Raw genomic sequence first — 20,837 nt, 5'->3', positions numbered from 1 at the left:
CAGAATTCCACATCAAGAATTGAATGCCATACTTTGGAACATGCAGGCGAACCAATGACATTTGGACGTCCCATCAGAAAAGTTGCATGGTTCACCTTTAACACTTTGCTTTGTGACATTTTTTTAGTGGGGCAGACACTTTTAACAGGTTTGTCAGTAAAACAAAACAAAAAAAAAGCCCACAAAGCACAAACTCATTTTCTTTCAAACTGTGTCCATTCCCAAAAAAGATTCAATGACACAGAGGTCAAGCACAAAAGGACAAACACATAAAATAAAGGTTGCAAATTCCAATATGACTAGTTCTATACATGGCAGTATTTTCCATTCATAAAGAGAAGACTGTTCCAACAATAATAGAGGAGACGATCGTTCCATAGTCTAATTTTCTCAAATGTAGTCTAAAAACAAGCTGAATTACAAACTGGTATGACACATGATAGACACATATTTTGCTTGTTCTACCAGTATTATCATAACAATATACATTTACTCCAAAATGTTATTATATTCAAAAACACATTGCAACACATAAGAAATATATAATGAGAAAATTAAAGGCTAAACACTCATAAAAACAGATTGTACATGTATAAATACACACTTTATTTCTCCATTGGTTAATCTGATTATATGAGATTAGTTTTCTGGCCTATTAGTGCTGCGCTCACGTTGTCACTATATAATCTATATAACAGTCTCAGTGTTTTCTGCTTACGTTTTAAATAAAATAAACGTTATTTTTACTATACACATATGGACACAGGGATTTATCACATTTGAAACACTTATTATTATTATTAACACTTCTTATTGCATGTATTTTTCTTATCTCCTAAATAAATAGGTTGTGCACTCACGTAAATGGGTTTTTTGAACGGTAAAAGTGAAACAAATCAAACCAAATTGACTTGTGGGACTGATATTCTGCCAGCCAAATGGAACAGGTTGACTACAATGCCACTATCTTTTAATCACTGCGGATGGATCTCTTTCTTTATCTGCAGTTGGGCATCAGCCAGTCTTGGAGCGACATGAGGAGTTGTGTCCAGGAGGTCGTGTTATTGTGTTTGGCGCTCGGCAGGAGCTGTTTCCATGGAGGAAGTGAGTCAAACGGCCTGTCCTAAGTTCAGGTTTCCTCTTCACTTTGGCCGATGACGCTCGTATGTTAACACAGAAGCACCTTTTACCGTCATGCACCTTTTTACCGTCTGCCACACACGCTGAGTTTGACCGTAGTGACGTGATGAACCGCGTGGGTCATTTAAATGGTCAGGTTCAACAGTAGCAGATTTTCTTTGGGATATTTCTGGATGATAATGACATATAATTGATACATGTGGACTGCCCTCTGCACCTCATCTTGAATATGTATATATACAAAAAAGAAACATATGCTCTAATACATAAACCACTTCCACACATTTTTAAACACAATATTAGTAAAGCTGGTCAGGAAGGTATTGGTAACTTGTTTAATTCATCAAAGTGAATACAAAATTTGACTGTAGTTTTTTTGGTAATTTATAAGTGTATTTATGGTAAGACAAAGGTTTGACCATCGTGACATCATTTACAGTTTAGAGGCGATTGATATTGATATTACTTTAATCAATAGTTTTATCAAAATCTCAATACTGTTGGTGTTATGCCAACAAATGTCTGACCTTTTAACAATCTACTGTTATTATCGATTAGTCCAGCCGTTATTCTGTCAATTAACCAATTTAGATGGTTTAGATTAGATATGAATATGTCATTTAAACCAAATTTGACCAAAGTGAAGCTACTTTTTTCATTAAAACACACATTTTACAGCTTTCTTGTGTGGTTTGGGGGTAATAGCTGTTTTAGTCAAAAACCTCTTCAGTCAGCATGTGTGTTGGAGTTTGTGTATTCAAAAAAAACTATTATTCAGTTACTAAATGAGTTAACAATTATTTCAATAATCTTTTACTTGTGATTGATCAATAAACCTGTTTAAGCCCTAAAATAAACCACACTATTTCAATGACGATGACCGACAGATGATACTTTAATGCATCAGAGTTGTGCTAGTCTCTGAAAGTCTTGATTCTAGTCTCACACACAAATTAAAGTAATTTCATTTAAAGTCATTAAAGTCATTAAAGAGTCAAATTAAACACAAAATGGCAGAATTATCACAAAGCACATTATGGTTTTATTACACTTATTACACATTTATAGACGATATACTTTTGCATATCTCCAAAATAACAATGGAAGTATTAATTTGACTATTTGCTGTTGTGTTTTTTTTCTCAAGGGACCTGCTCATAAAGCTCATTTGCATATCTTCTATAAAAACCATATCCACGTCTCTCGTAGGCAGTATTTGCACCAGCACGCTCCTCCAGCAGCACTGCCTCGACTTGCTAGAGAGATTTAATCCCAGAGGACGTAGCATTTTTCCTCTGTCTACGTGAGGCCAATGACAGGAAGCAGTCGCAGAAAAGGCCCGACGTGATAAATGGATTTTCGTAACTCGGAGACAGATTGGGCGGAGTAGAAAATAAACAGTGGCGAGCCCTGACAGTAGGATGTCCCGGCCTAATGGATAGGTGGGTTAGACCTGTGCTTTATCTTTGTGCATCGCGGAGCCTCCCGACCACATCAATCAATACAGTTGTAGGAGTATTGACGACTCCAGGGAAAAAACAAGCCATTATTTCAGTCAATGATGGCCTGGCTCATGCTGATGAAGTGAACGCGCTGAGCATTTTAACAAGTTCAAATACGGCACGACCCTGAGAGGAAATTAGAGGAGGCGGAAAGCAAATAGAAAAAATTATATTGTCAATACTTTTCAAGGTCTGTGTGAAGAATCCCAGGATCAATCGATATTGCAATTAATTTTGTGGTCATAGAAGTGTGATTGTACGACTTTTAGAAACTGATTTGTGGTTTAATTGTTATTCTATGTATACTATAATACTAATGAACATACACATATCCTAATCCATCCTGTTTGCATGCCTGGAAGGGCTGTGCAACTTATCAAATTACAATTATGATTCTTGTGTTAACGAGTGACCGAGATTATTCATATGAAGTGTTTTTTCCTGTCTTTTCCCGTTTCTTTGAGTGGAAATGTTTCTCATGAGTTTGAATTGTAGAGTACGTTTATAACTGTGTATTTCACTTACTTTACTTTAGGCTCCACGCACTCTCCAAGCAAATATTCTCATTTATCCACATTACATCAGCCACAATGAAAGGGATGAAATAATCATGCCACTTTTTCATTTATTCTTTTATTTGTGCTGTTTTGACTGATGTAATATTTGACCAAGCTTACATGACTCGTGTTAAAGGTGCACTGTGTAACTTTTCTGGTGGTGGGCAGATTGTTACAGGTCGTATCTGTTGAAAAGAATGTTTTTAAAGAGCTTTTTTCCCGTTAAAACATCTGCAATTAAAAACGGCAGATAGATATGTCTAATGCCATAATGTGGACTAAAGCATCTTCATGTTGCGTACATTTAAAGGCACAGTACGTAACTTTTTAGCCAAAATGTAAAATTAAAGAAAAGCATTTTGGATGGTTTTACTGAAAGAAAAAAAAAAGTGTAAATGGAGAATGTTTTAAACTGTCTATTTCCTTTGGATTATGCAGGTGTCAATTCTGTGCAGTGCATTTTATCCCACCAAGGAGAAGAAAAAGTTAAGTTTTTGAAAATGTTGTGACTGAAAGTAAATTAGACTGTTCTATATTTGCTCATGGCGGTAATCATGACAACCATAAAAAAACCCTAATGCTTCTTCTCACAATAATTGCACTGACATTTGACATAGTGACGTGCCCGGTCCCTAATTATTGCACCAAAAGCTTCCAGGAATGTAAACAACACAAAACAGCGAGATAAGGAACAGGTGAGGTGTGACATTCACCGACTTCACACGCCGATGACTATCAAAGAGAGCAGCATCTGAGTCTGGGGCCAAGACGTGGCCTGCATTCCAGTCGCAGCCTGTCCGTCCGTGCAAGGAAATCAAATGTGGGCGCATACTTCAGACGAGGGATGGGCAGTTACATTTATTCAGCTTTTGTACACGCTTACTTCATATTTTTCATACTCATAAGACGAAATGACTTTATGTTTGTATTCCACAGTATGACATTACTTTACGTACTGTATCTATCTTGCTTTTATTGTGTTTTATTACAAAAAATAAACATGTATTCTTATGATGAGCTGTTTATAAGGTGTTATTTGATGAGTTTATTGTGGACAGAGATGGGTTGTCAGGCTTTTTACATGTACTTGAGTCACTTTTTCATTTTCAGATAACATACTTTTACTCCTACTTGAGTATTTTTTTTTTTTACATTGTTACCATAGTTTTGTCCCTTCAATTGCAATAACTTGGAATTATAAATACATGAACAGGCATCTCAAAGTGCTTCATAAAAGACAAATATACAGTTCAAAACGACGAGTACTTCCATTCTCAACTTTAACAAGCAAAAAAATATTTATACTTTGTGCACGGACCGTTCACTATGCAAGATATTTATTTTTTTTAAGTGTGTAGTAGTGGATTCAACAATTTGTATTTGGATGGACATAAAATGTTTTTAGGACAGATTTAAAAGCATTCGAAGTTAGGACGGATCTTAAATGCCTCAGTTACTCTTTACTTGAGTACTTTCCTGGACACTCCTTTGTATACAAGTATTATTTCGATGTGATTTTACTCTTACTTCAGTTCACTTTTTGGCTTCTCCACCCACAAGAGTCAATCCAAACCAACACGTTCATAGATACAACGAGCACCTTTCAATTAAAAAAATGATTCAGTCGACTTAACGTTGTACTTTTACTCTTGGTACTTGAGTAATTCTATTTGTGAGTAATGACACTCTTAAAGTAAACACGTATATGTGTTTCGCAGGATTTCGATGAAGATTGCTGTATGTCTCTGCTTTTGCTCCAGTGCGCCACGTGTTGAGACCACCGAGGGACCATCTGCCTCCAGGACGAGCCTGGCACTGGCCCCACTATGAAATGTGGGAGATTCAACAGCTGCCCAGGAGGAGCGGGGCCAAAGAACACACGCCGGAAGAAGAGACGCAGACCAGTACAAGGGCAGTGTTTAATGTTGCACAAATGTAAGTGTGAGCATTAAAAACATCAACGTGTCTCACATTTGTTTCACTTTTTTCTTTTCATTTGAGAGCTGAAGTAGATGTATATTGCTTTAAACAGGTTCAAACTGTCAAGATCTCTCCAAATTGGCAAATGCTCACAGGGTCAGTTAAGTTTGATATCTCTCTAAAGAAAAATAAGTGAATTATTCCACTTGTCAAACATAGGCTTTGTAAGAATTAATTTTATATCATCTTTAACTGGACAAAAATAGCATTTGAATTAAGATATCAAGTTAATATGTAGCTGAAATAAACTATATTTATCTTGTTTTATTTATATATGGCCTGTCTTCAAATACGATGGAACAAGTATAACATATATAGTATAACATAACATAACATATATAGTTGTATAACATATAAGTATAACATATCTTGTTTTACTAAAATAAGAAACAGAGATGCATTTAAACTTGAAATTAGAACAAAACTTACTTGTTTCATTGGTAAATTGTATTAAAAGTTTAACAGTCAAATTATACTCAAATCGAGATACATCCTACTTAATTGAATAATCTTTAATAGGTTATTGTCATATTTAAGATTGTATTTTTTCCAGTGATACATCTGAGTCGGATTAGATTTCAGATTTAGGTTTATTTGTCATTTACAAATTAACACACAAACAAAAAAAGAACACTATATTAAAGATTAAAAACACTTAGATACGGTAAGAACATTCACACATACAAGGACATATTATAATTGCATCACAAAAAAATAAAAAGGCTTGAGTTGTTCATCTAGATCTGGTTTAAAAGTAGCAAAGTGTTGTCTCACTTTCGTCCGAACATTCACAAACAAAGATTAGAGATAAAAGGCATGTTACAGTTCAGATATTCGAAGGAATGATGTGAATCTGGTTTTCAATCTGAGAAGCTGCACTGTGCGCTTTGAAATGAACCTTTTGTGTCACGTTCTTTCATTTAGATGTCTGACTGATCCCGGAGTCAAAGAAAGATGAATTACTTGTAGAAAAATTTAAAACACAGAATTCAACCACATTTTGCCTTGATTTTATGTCACTTTAACATAATGACATATTCGCTTTTTAATTAGATCAACATAACATACCGGTATTTTTCTTTTCCCGTGACATACGCTTCAGCCTTTGTGCTATGATACTCCAGACTTTACAGATGTTCACAGTTTAACAAATAAATTCATCCGCTTTGACACATGCTAACAACAAGTGCGTGGCAGCTTCTTCTTTGCTCTTTCAATTAAGATTAAAAAAACATTGATTTTTCTTATCTGTCTGCGCACACTGCCTTGAAGACACTGGGCCTCAGGTGAATTTCAATTTCACACACACACACACACACACACACAAGGGTAAACTCTGCAATCTGCTGGCTGTCGGACGCTGGTGTGTAGGTGCGATGTGATGTGTGGGGGTCGGCCTCTTCGTCTGTCTGGTGTGACCGCGGAGAATGAGGAATTATAATAACGGGCATCAAATGGGAATGAATCAGGGATCAAGTTTAGGCAATTTCACGTTAACTGTAAGATGAGATAGTACGTGACATTTGAGACTCATCCGTGGGCTATCTGCAGTAAAGGATTGCATTGTGTTGGTCCTGGTTTAGTCCTAGTTAAGACCTGGTTTAGTTCTGGTCGTTTTGCATTATTAGTATTTTGTATTTACCGTATTTTCTGCACTATAAGGCGCACTGGATTATAAGGCGCACTGTCAATGAATGGTAATAATAATAATAATAATAATAATAATACATTTTATTTGTAATGCACTTTACAGTCCAATGGAACCTCAAAGTGCTAACAGAGGCTAAAAACAACAAGCAAGTTACAGTTAAAACAAGTTAAAACAATAAAGCATACACATGGTCTATTTTCATTTTTATCATTTTTCATATACAAGGCGGACTATATACATATATATATAATACGGTATATTCAGTCACTTTTATTGTTTATTGTGACACCTCTCGACGAAGCCCAAGTTTGTGCATGTTGTTCAATGGCAATAAGACTTTTATTTTTTTCAGATTTTGAAAGCTTTTGACCCAGTTCAGTCCCCTAATGAAGCCTGGTTTAGACTTGGTTCTGTCCTGGTTTATCTTAAATAGTATGAAATAAAACTTCTCAGGTCCAGAACTCTTACAACGTTGTAAGACAAATTGTTGTGTTGGAGAGCTGCATAAGTAGAATATTGATATTTAAAATGATCTGGTCTTACATCTCCCAAACAACGGTATTAAGTGATATTTCTGCCCTTTTGGTGGTTAATCTTACGGTTTATTCATGTTTTGTGCTGGACTTGAACCTCGACACAGACATTTACAGACACATTTTAGCACAATACTGATGCATTGTTAAAAAAAACATCTGAACAACGTTTTCGAGATACTCCAAAAGAGTTATTAATTTTTGTCACCATTTTCTGTGGCCTAGAATATTCCACAGCACAGCATTTAACACATCAATAGCATTTATTTCAGCGTGTGGTGTTGTTGTTGCTATTATCGCTCAGAAAAAACATGTGTTGTTACTGAGAGCGCGGCCGTCTCCCCACAGATCTGACCTGTAACTCTGGTGACTGCTCATCCCCATGGAGATGTTCATAATGCCATACCGCGGAACATTCCAGAGCAAGCGCCATCGAACAAACCTTTTATTTAAGCTGCGAAATGTGAAAATGACATCGATTCGACTAGAAATGTCCCTATTATTCCTCATTCCCTGCATTTCTTTCTCCGTGGCATGCGTTCCGGTGCATGTGTGCTGTGATGGAGGCGTCTGTCGGGTGTGATCATGGCTCCGTGTAGCGGGGCAGAGGCGTGAGTGTGCGCCCCGTGATGTCCCGATAAGAGTCATCCATCTGCTGTTTGTGTATGTGTCAGGGCCCGGGCGCTCCCGTCTCCTCTGCGCCTCCTTTGGTGAACACCGCGCTTCATCTTGATTAGCCGACACACAGGCCGACACATACACTACACGCACTTGTTTTGGAAAGAAGCATAGTATTTTGTCGATGCCTCGTAGTGGTGCATGATTTTAAGAGAAAATTGAATTGCGATATTGACAAAAATCTCGGAATTTTGAGGTATCCTGATACATATGAACCATATTTATACGATATTATGTCAATCCAACAGAAATGTGTTGAAACTTGTCTTTAAACGTGTTAGTTGAGGGTTGACAAAGAGAGAAATGGGAAATGTCTGTCAAATCAATCGCAAACGTTCAGAAATATCACCTTACCTCCAATATTTGACAGTTTACAATGTAACTTTTTCATTTGAATTTTTGATCAGCTCTTTTCATAACATATATGTCACAATATTGTCTCAAATTCGATGCCCAGAGGAGCCGGCACTGATAAACTAACACAGGTTATGAATTTCAGAACACGTTTGTAGAAGTCGAAAGTACAGATACAACAGGATATTTTGTTATTTGAAAAGTACATTCTGTTCTAAATAATTGCAGCCATTTGCGATTTGAGATTTTGCCAACATAATGATTAATTTTGATTCAAATGTGATATATTCTGTAGCTCTAATACCTAGTTTTGTTCTTCCTTTTGTTGTCAGGAGTGGCAGTGGCTCCGTGGTTTGAGCTACAACCCAAAAGTCGGTGGTATAATCCAACCAGCGCATGGTGCAGTTGTGTCCTCGGGCAAGACACTGTGAGTGATTAGTGGTGTTCGACGGGTCAACCTCACTTCAATCTACCCAAGAGAAGCTGTGGATTTCTATTGCCTACACTAACTTAACACCTGACACTCCCACTTGGACGTTAGAATGTAGTTTTCTCTGCAAAATGATATAGTTTCTTTACCATGTGATGTAGATGGTGCAATCCTCATTCGTTCCAGGAAAGATCCATGGTAGAAAAGGTTTAAAACAGTGTCCAGAAACTATTTTTGAAGCCTTTTCTACCACTTACCATGATATAGATCGAGACCATTCAGACTATTCAATAAAAGTCCTTTATTCTGAGTTGAATGTCTCGTTTCAATAGAGTTTAAGCATTGATTAGTATCTAGTTGGTCGTAGTTTACCACCAGATGTAGCTCGGAAAGCCCGTATTATTATGAATACTTCCAAACATGAGGCAACAAGTGAATTCTAAAGGTAGTTCACACACCTGCATCATGCACACCCAGTGGAGCAAATACTGGCCTTGACATCAGTGGCTCTAGATGAGGATCGAGCAGTTTGATTTCACTTCAAACAGCAGCAGTGAGTCTCAGCTCGCAGAGGCCTTCTTTGTCAAAATGTGAGAGAAGAACGCAGCCTGACAAGATGATTTGTGTACAGTAGCAACACAAGCTCATTTAAAGGGAGTGGGGTTTACACAGGAGAATCCATTTAGGCCTTTGCCACTCCACACATAACAAAGGCTCCACAGACAACGCGGCGTGCATAACACAGCCGTGTGAGGGCAATCTGTGCTTAGTTTGTCCCCTATCGATATTGTACGAATGCAGACAGTTATTAATGCAAGTTGGAGGTGTTTTGCATGCGGTAAAAGACATCACATCGGACACGGGATCCCTTCAGAAGCTACAGAATAACGTGCTTCCGTCATCAGTATTAATAGTGTGTCCATCCTCGCCTGCCTGAATGCCCGGGGCGCTGCAGCAGGAGGTTTTTGCCTTTGTGGAATATTTATAGCTGTGCATTAAAAGTGGAATCAAAGGTTTAAGTGTACCGTTGCAACACTGCCGCTGTTCCTTTGTCTGGGCCTGTCCAAAAATGTCTTACCCCGGGCAGTTTGCTGCTACATCCCCAAATGTCAGTAATATCACACCCTCTGTCATATCAAAGAGCAGAGCCATTAAGCAGCAGCTGGATCTCACTAGTCTGGGTTTCTTTTGTTGTTTTTACACTGTCAGTTCCTGGAGTGGAGCAGAGTATAACCTTATGTCAGCAAGTCACAGGTTCATGCAGAGTTTTATCCTAAAGTCTAACCTGGTGTCTAAGTGCTTTTGTTTCAAGGGAGATTAAGAAGCACAATACACGAAGATTACATGGGAAACACTGCCCTCTTCTGGTTAAACTAAACTTGGCAGCTAAAAGAGAAGGCGCTTCACAAAATAAACCCAAAACATTCACTTTAAAAGAGCACTTTGTAACCTTTCTGGCTGTGGAGGTGATCGCTTTTTCATGAATGTTTCACTCAACTGTGTGACAATAAAATTAACTTACATTTATTAGTTTTAATTGTTAAAAACATTCACGAACATGCTCGCCGCACCACAGATCTAACTAGTAATGAACTGGTGGAGTCACCGGCTTAATTTCCACAGAGATAGAATGTGGAAGTCACACTGTGGAAAATTCAAGGCAAAGCAATAACATCTGCAGGGAAGTACAATAGTAAATCTTTAGCCCTGCTGATAATCAAATGTGATCTACACTTACAGAATATAAGGACATTTACAATGTTTTAGTGTCTTTTTTTGTAAATAAAATACTTTGAAGTTTTATTTATGTATTAACCTTAATTTAACCAGATAAAAAAAAACAATAAGATTTAATTTTCTTCTTCAAAGGTGAGCTGGCCAAAGTGGGCCGTGGCACTCATAAAAACAATTTAGCACTACAAAAAATAAAATATAAAAAACAGGACCACATGTAAAAGCACAAGACAAATGTTTTTTATAGAGCAATAACCTCTGAAAGAAACGAGCTCACACAGTTCCAGCTCAGACTAAAATGACAAGGATTTAAAATGGTTAATAGTACCTTTGTGTTAAAACAAAACATAACACTCAGGAATTATGTCAAACAACTGGCCAATTTATTATTATTATTATCAGTCGAAAGGTGAAACATGTATCCTAAAAATATGTCAAAGCAACAAAATGTATTTCACTACAGTTTTCTAGAAAATACAACACACAAAATATACTTTCCAAATCAGGTTCGTGGAAAAAAGACTGTTAAAAGGTTGTGTGGATTAGCTATGTCTTTACCCAGAAAATGTGTATAGTGAACCCTAACTAACCACTGAGAAGAAATACAATTAATTTATTAATATACAGTGCACTCCCTGTATTTGAAATGTATATTGGTAGATTTGTGACGGTGAATTATTTTACTCCATGACACACTGCATGGCAAATCAGGTCTATTCACAAAAATAAATTTCTATTCACACACAAAATTAAATTATAAAAAAAACACAAACTTTAAACCAAACAATGTAAAATTCCACATAAGGGAAAAAGACACTAGTGAACAATTAATTTAACAGCATAAACTGTTTGGATAGAAACAGGGTGAGGTTTTAAAATGTGTTACATGATAAAGCAAGTCCGTGTTTATTTACTACAGTAGACTTCACTTCGCAAAATACAAAGAAAAACAACAAGTCTTTAAAAAGCTCAGTGAAACATTATTATCCCTGAGAACAAATTTGGTTGGTACTCACTCAGTGCACCTTGATTTATGACAGCAACACTCTGTCGAGCTTAAATAAGAATAGGTTGGCTTGATTAAAATCTTCTAATGGATGTTACCAAACAAGTTGTGACAATTCAGGCTTTTTTGCTAAACTTGCGAAACAATAAATTGTCTATGTAATGTGAACCATGTCTCATTATAATAAAATAATTTATCAAAATGTTAAGAATGTATAAAATATAGGGGAAATACAACACGTGGCTTGTCTTTTTAGCAAACCTGATTTTAAATGTAAATTTCAAAGTAGAAAAAAATATTTTGTGCATATTATTTCCTTACATAGTTCTTCTGGTCCCTCAGAGATGCCTCCTAATCACTTACGGAGGTTTTCCTTTTAAGATTCTTCCTGATCTGACTCATCAGAGCCTGGAAATGACACAAAGGACATTTAGAAACAGGAACACACACAAGCATTTTAGTCTTTTTATCCCGTCTTACCATCAATAACTATTTCTCCAGGGTCTTCCTCCTCCGCCAGACTCTCATCTACGGGACATTTGTTCATTAGATGACTTGATTTTGTGCACATTTAAATAACAAAACCAAAAGTATACCAAGATAAACATTTTAGATTGACTAATAATTCACATAATTAGAAGTAATTTGGGTCCACGTTTCATTCATCTAAATATGCTTCCAGAAAACCACAGCTCCTTAAATCCTGTCCACTGAATAAGACCCATTTCATGTTTTTTTAAGTAATTACACAATAACAATCATTTTAAAAATGTTTATATTTTCACTGGTGAAAAATCCTCTAAAGCCATGAATTGTGCTGCCTCCAAAGGCACATTTGTGATTAGAGCCATTAGACACAAACGGTCCAGTGGAGTTAATCAGGAGCAGCTGCATCGTGGGAATCCTAACTATTTAATTTTCTTTAATTAATTTACAATTAACAATCGCATTAGGCGTGTGAGCAGACATTTCTGTGCTGAGCATTAGCAGTTCCAAGCCATTTTGACTCAGTTGTCCATAGTTTTGTAGAACAACTACTCAGCACGTCCGAGTGCAAAGTGTGTGTCTCTCGGGTCTGCACGCTCTGAAGGATACATTTGAAGGCCGCTTATGTCACTTCCTACGCGACAAGACTGTCCCATTTCATGCAGCCCACGAATGCGGCCGACAAATGTGGCCTGCTTTTCCATGGAGATCGGCCGTGAACAAAGGCCATGCCCGAGCACCCTTATATATCCCATAATGCACTGCGCGGCGCTAGTCAGATGTTTTTAAACCAGGCGGAGTGAAACAGCGCCTCTCGGCAGTGGAGAAAACATGCAAGTACACGCTTTAGAGTGTTGTCATAAAATAAGGGCATAACACTCCCAAAACTGTAAAAGAAGTTTGGTTTAACTCTACATTGTTGTTTATTATTTATTTATTTTATATTTTAAAGATTGTGTTGCTTTATTAGACAAGAAAGGACAGTGTGAAATGGGGATGAGAGAGAAAGGAGGACATGCAGTAAACGATCACAGTTGGGATAACAAACTCACAACACTGAGTTTGAATCCCAACTCTGAGCGTGACATACATGTGATGTGCCCTAACCACTCCACCACCAGGCAGCTCTGCAGCTCATTTTAATTTATTTGAATGTGTTTTCTGTAACACATTCATTTAAAAGCACCACTTAAGCTAATAAATCTGGGTGGGAGCAAATAAGTTTTGTCTTAATTATGGCTTCATGCAAAGACATCTAATCTGATTATTAAATAATATTTTCTCCAGAAAAATATACCTTTCAAGTATTCCCTTGTCATCATAAAATCCCATTCTGAAATTAAGACGGCATATTTCATTACTTGTTGAAACTTCCAGAGGATTTGAGCGTTATCACAGGAACATTGGGAACTGTTATATTTTACGAGAGCTGAACATGATATTTTGTTGTAGACATAAGATTTGGGTGAGAAACTATAATCTTTTGGGCTCAAAGTCCGAATATTTTATCTTGGTGCGTTTTTAATACGTCCATGCGAGTCATTTGCATGGCGTTAGCATAAGCAGCGAGCCTTGGTTGCTTGGTGACGGAGGAAGCCTCTGTCGGCTGGGTCCTTCGGAGCACGCAGACCCTGAATTGAGACACAGCACAACATGTACACAGCACAGCAAGCAAGCTACTTCGCAGAACTAAGTAACTCTGACGATAGAGCGCCCCCTGCAGCTCCCTTGTGAAAATAAGTTTTCTACCTTTCTTTTTTCTTTCTTTATCATAATAAGTCAGACAGTTTATTCACATGCAAACACATTTCACATAGCCAAATATATCAAAAAGAGCGAGGGTTTCTCAGGAGAGTTGACTTTGTGTCGATGAAGGCAAATGTTGCAAGGCAGGTTTTCCGCCAAGAAACAGCAACAAAGCCCCAAAAATACATCATAAACCCTCACAGGGACTCTCGATAAGGTCATAATGTTACTTAGTTCTGCTTTAACAGCGCTTATTGATTGTGTTATGTACGTGTTTAATCAAACTTTAAAAATGGTGTCTCAGGTTTGATTAAAAACGTACATCATTCAATTCTACAGAATAAACCAAGCTATAGATGGGCTGAGGTAGTGAGAAAGCAACAGAGCAGAAATAAGATTCACCGATGGAAGTAACTGGTACCTGCGCCCGGGTTGATGCTCTCTTCCTGTTCCTCCTGCTCTTCCTCCTCCTCTTCCACATCCTCCTCCTCCTCCTCTTCCTCCTGCTCCTCTCGGTCGTCTCCTCTGCTGCTGTGATCTCCTTCAGCATCACTGCCCTCAGCTCCAGCCTCATCATCAGAGTCAGAGATCACCACACACTCGTCTCCGTCGTCCTTTCCTTTGCCAGTGGCTCTGGTCCCACTGGCACTGCTGCAGAACCAACATTCACCAGGGTTACATCCCTCACTCACACTAATGCAGAGACTAAAAATATGAAATACATACATCAAATTGCTTGTTAAATAGTGGTGCACCGGGCACAACATTTTAGGCTGATACCGATGTTATTGGAAATGCTTGAGCCAATATCCGATATTAGGCCAATATTTTCTATACCTTGTTTGGTCATTTTGAGCACATGCATTTAAAAAAGAAAAAAATTAAGAAATGTTGTATTTTAAAATAAGGATAAAATCCATTAGAATACATACCCTTCACTTGGGGAAGTTTTATTTAGCTTCGTGTTTAGATATAGATAGGCTATAATATATGATTAAAGTTAGCCTTCACACTTTTCCATTCTGTGAATTTCCAGTATTATTTAGATTATTTCTCTTAACTGTCTCTCCTCCTCAGACTCTCCTCTTTAAGCCACTACTTTGTTCCCACGCTTTGAACCCTGTGGTTATTACAATGGTACGGTTAATTTATTGAGTTTTACTGGCTAATGGCCACCGGGGGGCACTCTAGCAGGAAGCGCAAGCGTTTGACACACTGTAGAAGAAGACGTCAGTGGATAGTGGTCACCAATGTTCCCTCTAATTTTTCTCGTGTCTGGGCAAACACACAAGCTCCCTGGACACACTGAGGACCACTGTGGGCAACGGGAGTGTCTATAGAGCCGCGGCGCGCGGCCGAAACTGCTGGGCTATTTGACCGCGCCGGGTTAGACCGCACCGGGTTAGGGTCAGGGTTAGGGCTAGCAATGAGGCTATATGGCCGTGCCGCGGCTCTGTAGCCACGGCCGAGTGCGCCACGGGACACGGACCGCGGGTGCGCCACGGACCGCGGGGTGCCCCACGAGAACGCCGGTTCAAAAGACGTATCACTACTGCGTTTATTTCTGTGTAAATATGTCATGTTACGTGGGCACCTGTGGTTTATGACAGGTGCAGCCCTGTTAGTTTGATGAATCATATCATCCAGAAATGGTCTTGAAGTGGCACATTTTGGAGCAGTTGATGAGCATAAAGTCAAAGCAAGAAGCAGACGAAGCCATCAACCTGGACAAAGTGTCCAACCATTGGAGAAGCGAGAAGGACAGACAAGCAAAAATTTAAAATTAAAGTCAAAATGTGTGCATATTCTAGTGACATTTATTAAGATTTTTTATTTATGGATATTAATAATTGCATGCCGTTACTACTAGATAATTTATGGGTAGAAGAAATGCTAATAAAAAAAACTGTAATCAGATATTTTACAGACAAAGAGTTACAGGAATTGACACTGTATCACAAGCTACAGCACATGGATGTTTTAATGTGAACAAAATGTTATGTCTGAAAGGTGTATATGTCTCATTTGTTCCACAACTCGACCACAGCCAGGCCAAAGCAGGACTCTGTATATCATTTACTATACAGCTCATGAACAACATGAGTTTTGTATTTTAAGTGGGCTAAATTGCTTGTAATAAAAGTAAACTAATGAAAATTGCTGCTGTAATTTGAGTCTTTTGATGTAACTTGCTATGATGAAAGGTTTTGAACAGGCGTGATACTGGTGCTCACCACCCCTCGGTCCGTGCGCTTTAGAACAAATCTGCGCTGCGCTGCTTGACTAATAAGACTAATTTCTCCGTGAATATGAGTCTGATTGTAATAAAACACACAGCATTTTGAAAATAAAAATATAGAGAACACGGCGTGTCCCCTGGACAGTGCTTCTACTGTCCACAAGAGTCTTCTACAGTGTGTAAAACGCTTGCGCTTCCTGCTAGATTGCCCCCGGTGGCCGATTGTGCTGAATCTTATTTTCTGCGCGCCATAGATTTTCATGCGCGCGCACTATGTGCGAGCAGTGCGCAATTGCGCAGGCGCGCAGCTTAGAGGGAACAGTGGTGGTCACTGTATTTTTTAGCTTCAAAACTCTTGTCTTTTATTACAATCAGATTCATATTCACGGAGGAATTAGTCTAATGAGGAAGTGAATCTAGATGCGGCGAAACGCAAAGACTCACGTGGAGCACAGACATACGATATACAGCGGTCAGCAGTTTAGAACCTGCCGCAGTGAAATGAGACTTGCTTGTGGCCCGACCTGACCCCTGCATAGACTATATATTTGTGTAAATATCTCATGTTACAACGTAACACTCGATAAGTACAAGCTCAGGAGCAGATGAACCAGATGTGAAGACACAGACACAGGTAAATCCGCTCACACAGAGTCATCGAGGACAGAGGGGACAGGTTTTATTACAATCCAACTCATATTCGCTGAGAAATTAGGAGTAATAAAATTAGAGACCCCCGGTTCAAAAGTATCTCATATTATAAACCAAGCCATAGATGGGTTTAGGTTTTGAGAAAGCTACAGAGCAGAAATAAAATACTTCCAATGGAAGTATGTGGTACCTGCGCCCAGGTTGGGCACTTGTGGCTTATTGACAGGTGCGTCCGTGTATGTACAATTTATTGCTTCTTTGTAAATTTTGTTGGAACGGCTTTTATTCAGGAGCACTGTATAACCAGAAAAGTACAGTAGTCAAATATTGTCGCAAAAAAAAAAAACATCGCATTTATCTCGGGTCACAAGTGAATTTGTTGCGCTTATATTTAAAGGAATAAAAGAGGATTTGTTGCCGATTTGAGAACTCAAGCGACTGTTAGTCCCTTTTTTTAAAATGGGCATGTGCACACTCACCCCCCACCCTCCTGTTGTTTCCAAGACACCGCCTACCATCAAACCTTGTGCGGGTATACATTCAGCAGTTTTCCCAGTTTTAGTCGGTAACACACAGGATTGTCTTTAGTATGAGTTTGTTATGAAGAGATATTCAGAAAAAGGCAACAAATTAAGGGAGAGTGTTGAATATAATCTTAACATGGTATGAATTCAATGTTGGAAAAAACTACCAGGGAACTGTAAATATGCACTTGTCATACAACTTTAAAACTAGGTTAAGACTTTCTTAGGCTTATGGTGACATGAGCAAACACAGATGAAACACGTGTCGTACCTTCCATTTTCCCTGGGCTCCCACAGCGGTGTGAGGTAGTATCTCAGCGGGTCTCTGAACAAATCATCCTTCAGAATCTAAAAACACACAATATTAAATACTTTAATTACACAGAATTAAATGTGATATTCAAAGCCAGAGCAGGTCCATCTTACCTGTGCTACATCATCTTGTGCCGGGCTGCTGTGGTCACTAAACCAGTTAAAAAACGTCTGGTAGACTCCTCGTCCGGTTTTCTTGGGTTCACTGTGGGTGGTCAGGTTGTGGCCACGATGCCACAGGATGGGATTAGAATACGACATGGGAGATCCTAAAACACACAAGGGGAAACTTAATGCTATATTGGATACGTTGAAAGCTGCACGTAGAGTTACATTGTTTAAAGACATTTTACAGGGTGAGCATTGTTTAGTTGCGACACGTTACCTCCCATTCCAAGGTGAAGCTCTTTCATGATTATATTGTTCTGAAAATATGGATTCCTCCTGAAGTGAAATCGAATCCTATAACCCAACTTATTTTTGAATGTTTCAATCTAGAAAAGACAGAAGAAGAAAATGCAGTTACACATGCAGTTTGTAACAGTTTGGTGAAGGATCTGCCACCTGCTTGTTATTGTTTTGCCTGGAATGTTCTACAGTGTGGTCATTCACCGTAACCAAATTATTTAAGACGTTATTTGATAAATGCATGTGTGGTGCATTTGTGTGAAGCCGCAACATTAATTCACATTTTTAACCAGTGAGTTTTAAGAACAAAACAGCAGCAAGACAATATCAGGAATCAGATAGCTTGTTTTGCTTGTCTTAAAATTAAAACATTGCTGTTGTGATCCAAACACAGCTCCATTTCTCAGGTTTCGCTGTACGTGCTCGTTACGTCACTTTTGATTCAGCGTCTTTAGCAGCTTGTAACTACGTGATTACGGGGTGTATTTTGAAAAAATTTAAAGTGACATGGAGCTGGTAATTTCATTTTTTGCAGTCTCTACATGCCCAGATCTCAAATAAATAGGCCTAGCAGTGTTTTGGTGAAACACTAAGCTTTGGCGGTGTTCTACATTTAGAACAGGTCCATACGAGCACCTGAGAGAGGCCCAAAGGGCACCACGTTGGTGACTCCTGTTCTACAGTATATAGTGGGATTAAATGCATCGCTATGGAGACAGACAGGGGACACCACCAGGCCACGTTACATGTTAGCTCTGTGGAGAGGCAAGACCACACTGATTAAGAATTAATATATTTCAACAAACACCTGTAAATGAATAAATACAAGACATAATTAATGTCATACTGTGGAACAAAATAAAAGCAAATAACATTGCCATGGAGACAGGAGGTGGACCCTCCACCAGAAGAATCACATAGTGCACCTATTTTAATAAGTAGTAATAATGCTAGAATATGGAAATATCAATGTATTAATATTGTGGACTTCTACAGTGATCTATTGCCATGAATACATATAGAAGAAAGGAACTGAATATAGAACATAGAATATATGTACATGTAGTGATTTAACAAAGAAATACTGTTTTTAAAATGTTAAAAGGGTGATTTGTTGCAGAATATCATGGGCAGTATATCCACTATTGCATGCATTGCAAAGCCGTGACATGGTGTTTTGAGCCGTGTATCGTATTGACTCAGTCCTACCTCTAAGTCCGTCATGTAGCTCAAAGCATCTTCATCCGTTTCATCAATGTGCGCAGACAGATGTGGGTGATTCAACAGCTGATACATTAGTCAAAGAAAACAAGATGACATTTCCATGAAAACATTACAATTGTGACCATCTGAGACTGAAAGGATACAGCTGTGACCCAAAAGCCGGGAATGTTTTTTGCAATGGAGCTGCGCTGGTCTAGATGTGGACGTCTGAGGCGGTTTATCTTGATGTCTAAGCGCTGATGAAGCCGGGCGCTCTTCTTCTCCAAAGCCTCCAACTTCATCTGAACCTGAGCCAAAAGAGTCACCGACTGTCTCATCTCTGGTGCCATCTTCACTGAGACTATAGCGCACTCCCCGTCATCATTCTCTTCATTTTCAGACACAAAAGAGGAGCTCGGGGTGGAAGAAGAAGCAGACACTGATTCCTCATCTTCTTCAGCTTCTCCATCATCTGCATCCTCTTTGGCGCCGCTGTGCATGGAAGTGGAGCTGTCTGCGGCTGCTGCCTGGGTTTTGGAGCTGACGCGCAGTTTGGATTTACTTGACTGTTTGACATGTTTGCTCTTTTCGGAAGAACAAGCCGCTTCCTGACTCCGCTCCTCGTCTCTGCCCGTGAGACTGGCCAGGGCCTCTGCAGCGGCTATGGCTGCAGACTCGAGCTGATGCAGAGGAGTAGAAGTCTTCTCCTTCTCATCTGGTGCACCTGAGCTCTCTGGTTTGTCACTGTTTTTGTCATCCTGCGCAGCAGCCTTTAAGTCAGGGACAGTCTGTGAACTCGTGGCCTCAGAAGCATGCTCTACAACAGCAGCCTTGGCTTTAGATAAAGTCTCAAGAGTACCTTTACAGTCACTGTTTTTACCGTTCTCCGTGGCTGCCTCCCCCGCTTCGTCACTGGCTTTTCGGGTCTTGCTCGGCAGCACATCGCTCTCCTGTCGCGGTGATGGACATCGTTTCCTGGAGTCTGCGGACGCTTTGCAGTCCGCCACTTCACTCATGCTAACGACTCAGCTAACAAGCTATGTAGCCTGCAAGCTTTTCTGCAACTCGGAGCAGCACAGGCCGCTTATTTGCTGTATCAAACCGGCAAAACCACCTCAAATATAATGTTACGTCAACACAATCTCCCTAAAGTTAACCAGGAAGAAGCGCTTGCATTTCTCCGCGGCCTTGCGTAATGACACAAACTAGCAACCCAATGCTACAAACCAGAGCTAAAATAGCTTAGGTATCGCAGAGCGAGCGCGTGTCACTGAAGTCAAAAACAGTCATAACTGCACTCACAAATGTCCGGAAATAAAAGTACAGTTTGAACCTTTCGCTGCTTTGTCCTGAGATTTCAACGCTGTGCAATAATGTATTAGCTACAGTAGCTCAATGTTCGTGCAACGAAGTGAAAGAAAAACAATCGTCTGATTGGCTAAAGGACGACGCGCTAAAAAGCTCAGGACCAATCCAGTGCGCGCTTGTGTTTACGCTGCGCACTGAGCGCACACTGCGCACTGTGCGCAGCGCGAGATTAGGACGCTATAATCCTAAAATAGATCAGAATACTGTTAGCAGGAGTTATGTAATAAAACAACAATTGAAATATATATTTTGAATATATGCTGGGCTTAAAGTACCTGATATTATTGTCAAATGCTGTTACATGGACGACCAGCCTCTGTAAACTATATATTACT

The 20,837-nt window shown here is 39.1% G+C and overlaps 2 protein-coding genes across 2 annotated transcripts in view; one reads left to right on the top strand and one right to left on the bottom strand.

Annotated features, from left to right (window-relative positions):
* wasb (WASP actin nucleation promoting factor b) overlaps nucleotides 1-20,837 on the top strand; it is a 126,467-nt gene that overhangs the window by 35,966 nt on the left and 69,664 nt on the right. The gene's annotated exons all lie outside the window — the stretch shown is intronic.
* On the bottom strand, nucleotides 10,921-20,570 carry tspy (testis specific protein Y-linked). The gene is made up of 8 exons (XM_072449045.1): nucleotides 19,299-20,570; nucleotides 19,141-19,218; nucleotides 17,909-18,017; nucleotides 17,638-17,792; nucleotides 17,483-17,559; nucleotides 14,219-14,448; nucleotides 12,046-12,093; nucleotides 10,921-11,973 (listed from the first exon to the last, which is right to left on the bottom strand). The coding sequence occupies exons 1-8, from the start codon at nucleotides 20,148-20,150 to the stop codon at nucleotides 11,942-11,944; spliced, it is 1,581 nt and encodes a 526-aa protein (XP_072305146.1). The 5' UTR covers nucleotides 20,151-20,570; the 3' UTR covers nucleotides 10,921-11,941.

The sequence above is a fragment of the Eucyclogobius newberryi genome, unplaced genomic scaffold (genome assembly GCF_026437365.1).
Source record: "Eucyclogobius newberryi isolate DKJ021-1_F unplaced genomic scaffold, fEucNew1.0.hap1 SCAF_17, whole genome shotgun sequence".
NCBI classification, from domain to species: Eukaryota; Metazoa; Chordata; class Actinopteri; order Gobiiformes; family Gobiidae; genus Eucyclogobius; species Eucyclogobius newberryi.
Note: the sequence above shows the minus strand (reverse complement) of the source record. Positions and strands in the feature narration are given on the sequence as shown.

Excerpts from the sequence above, each read along its gene's own strand:
- tspy (XM_072449045.1), bottom strand. The coding sequence starts at position 20,150 with ATGAGTGAAGTGGCGGACTGCAAAGCGTCCGCAGACTCCAGGAAACGA. Across the intron at positions 17,560-17,637 it reads CACAAGATGATGTAGCACAG|ATTCTGAAGGATGATTTGTT; the intron begins GTAAGATGGACC and ends GTGTGTTTTTAG. Across the intron at positions 14,449-17,482 it reads GAGCCCAGGGAAAATGGAAG|CAGTGCCAGTGGGACCAGAG; the intron begins GTACGACACGTG and ends TTGGTTCTGCAG.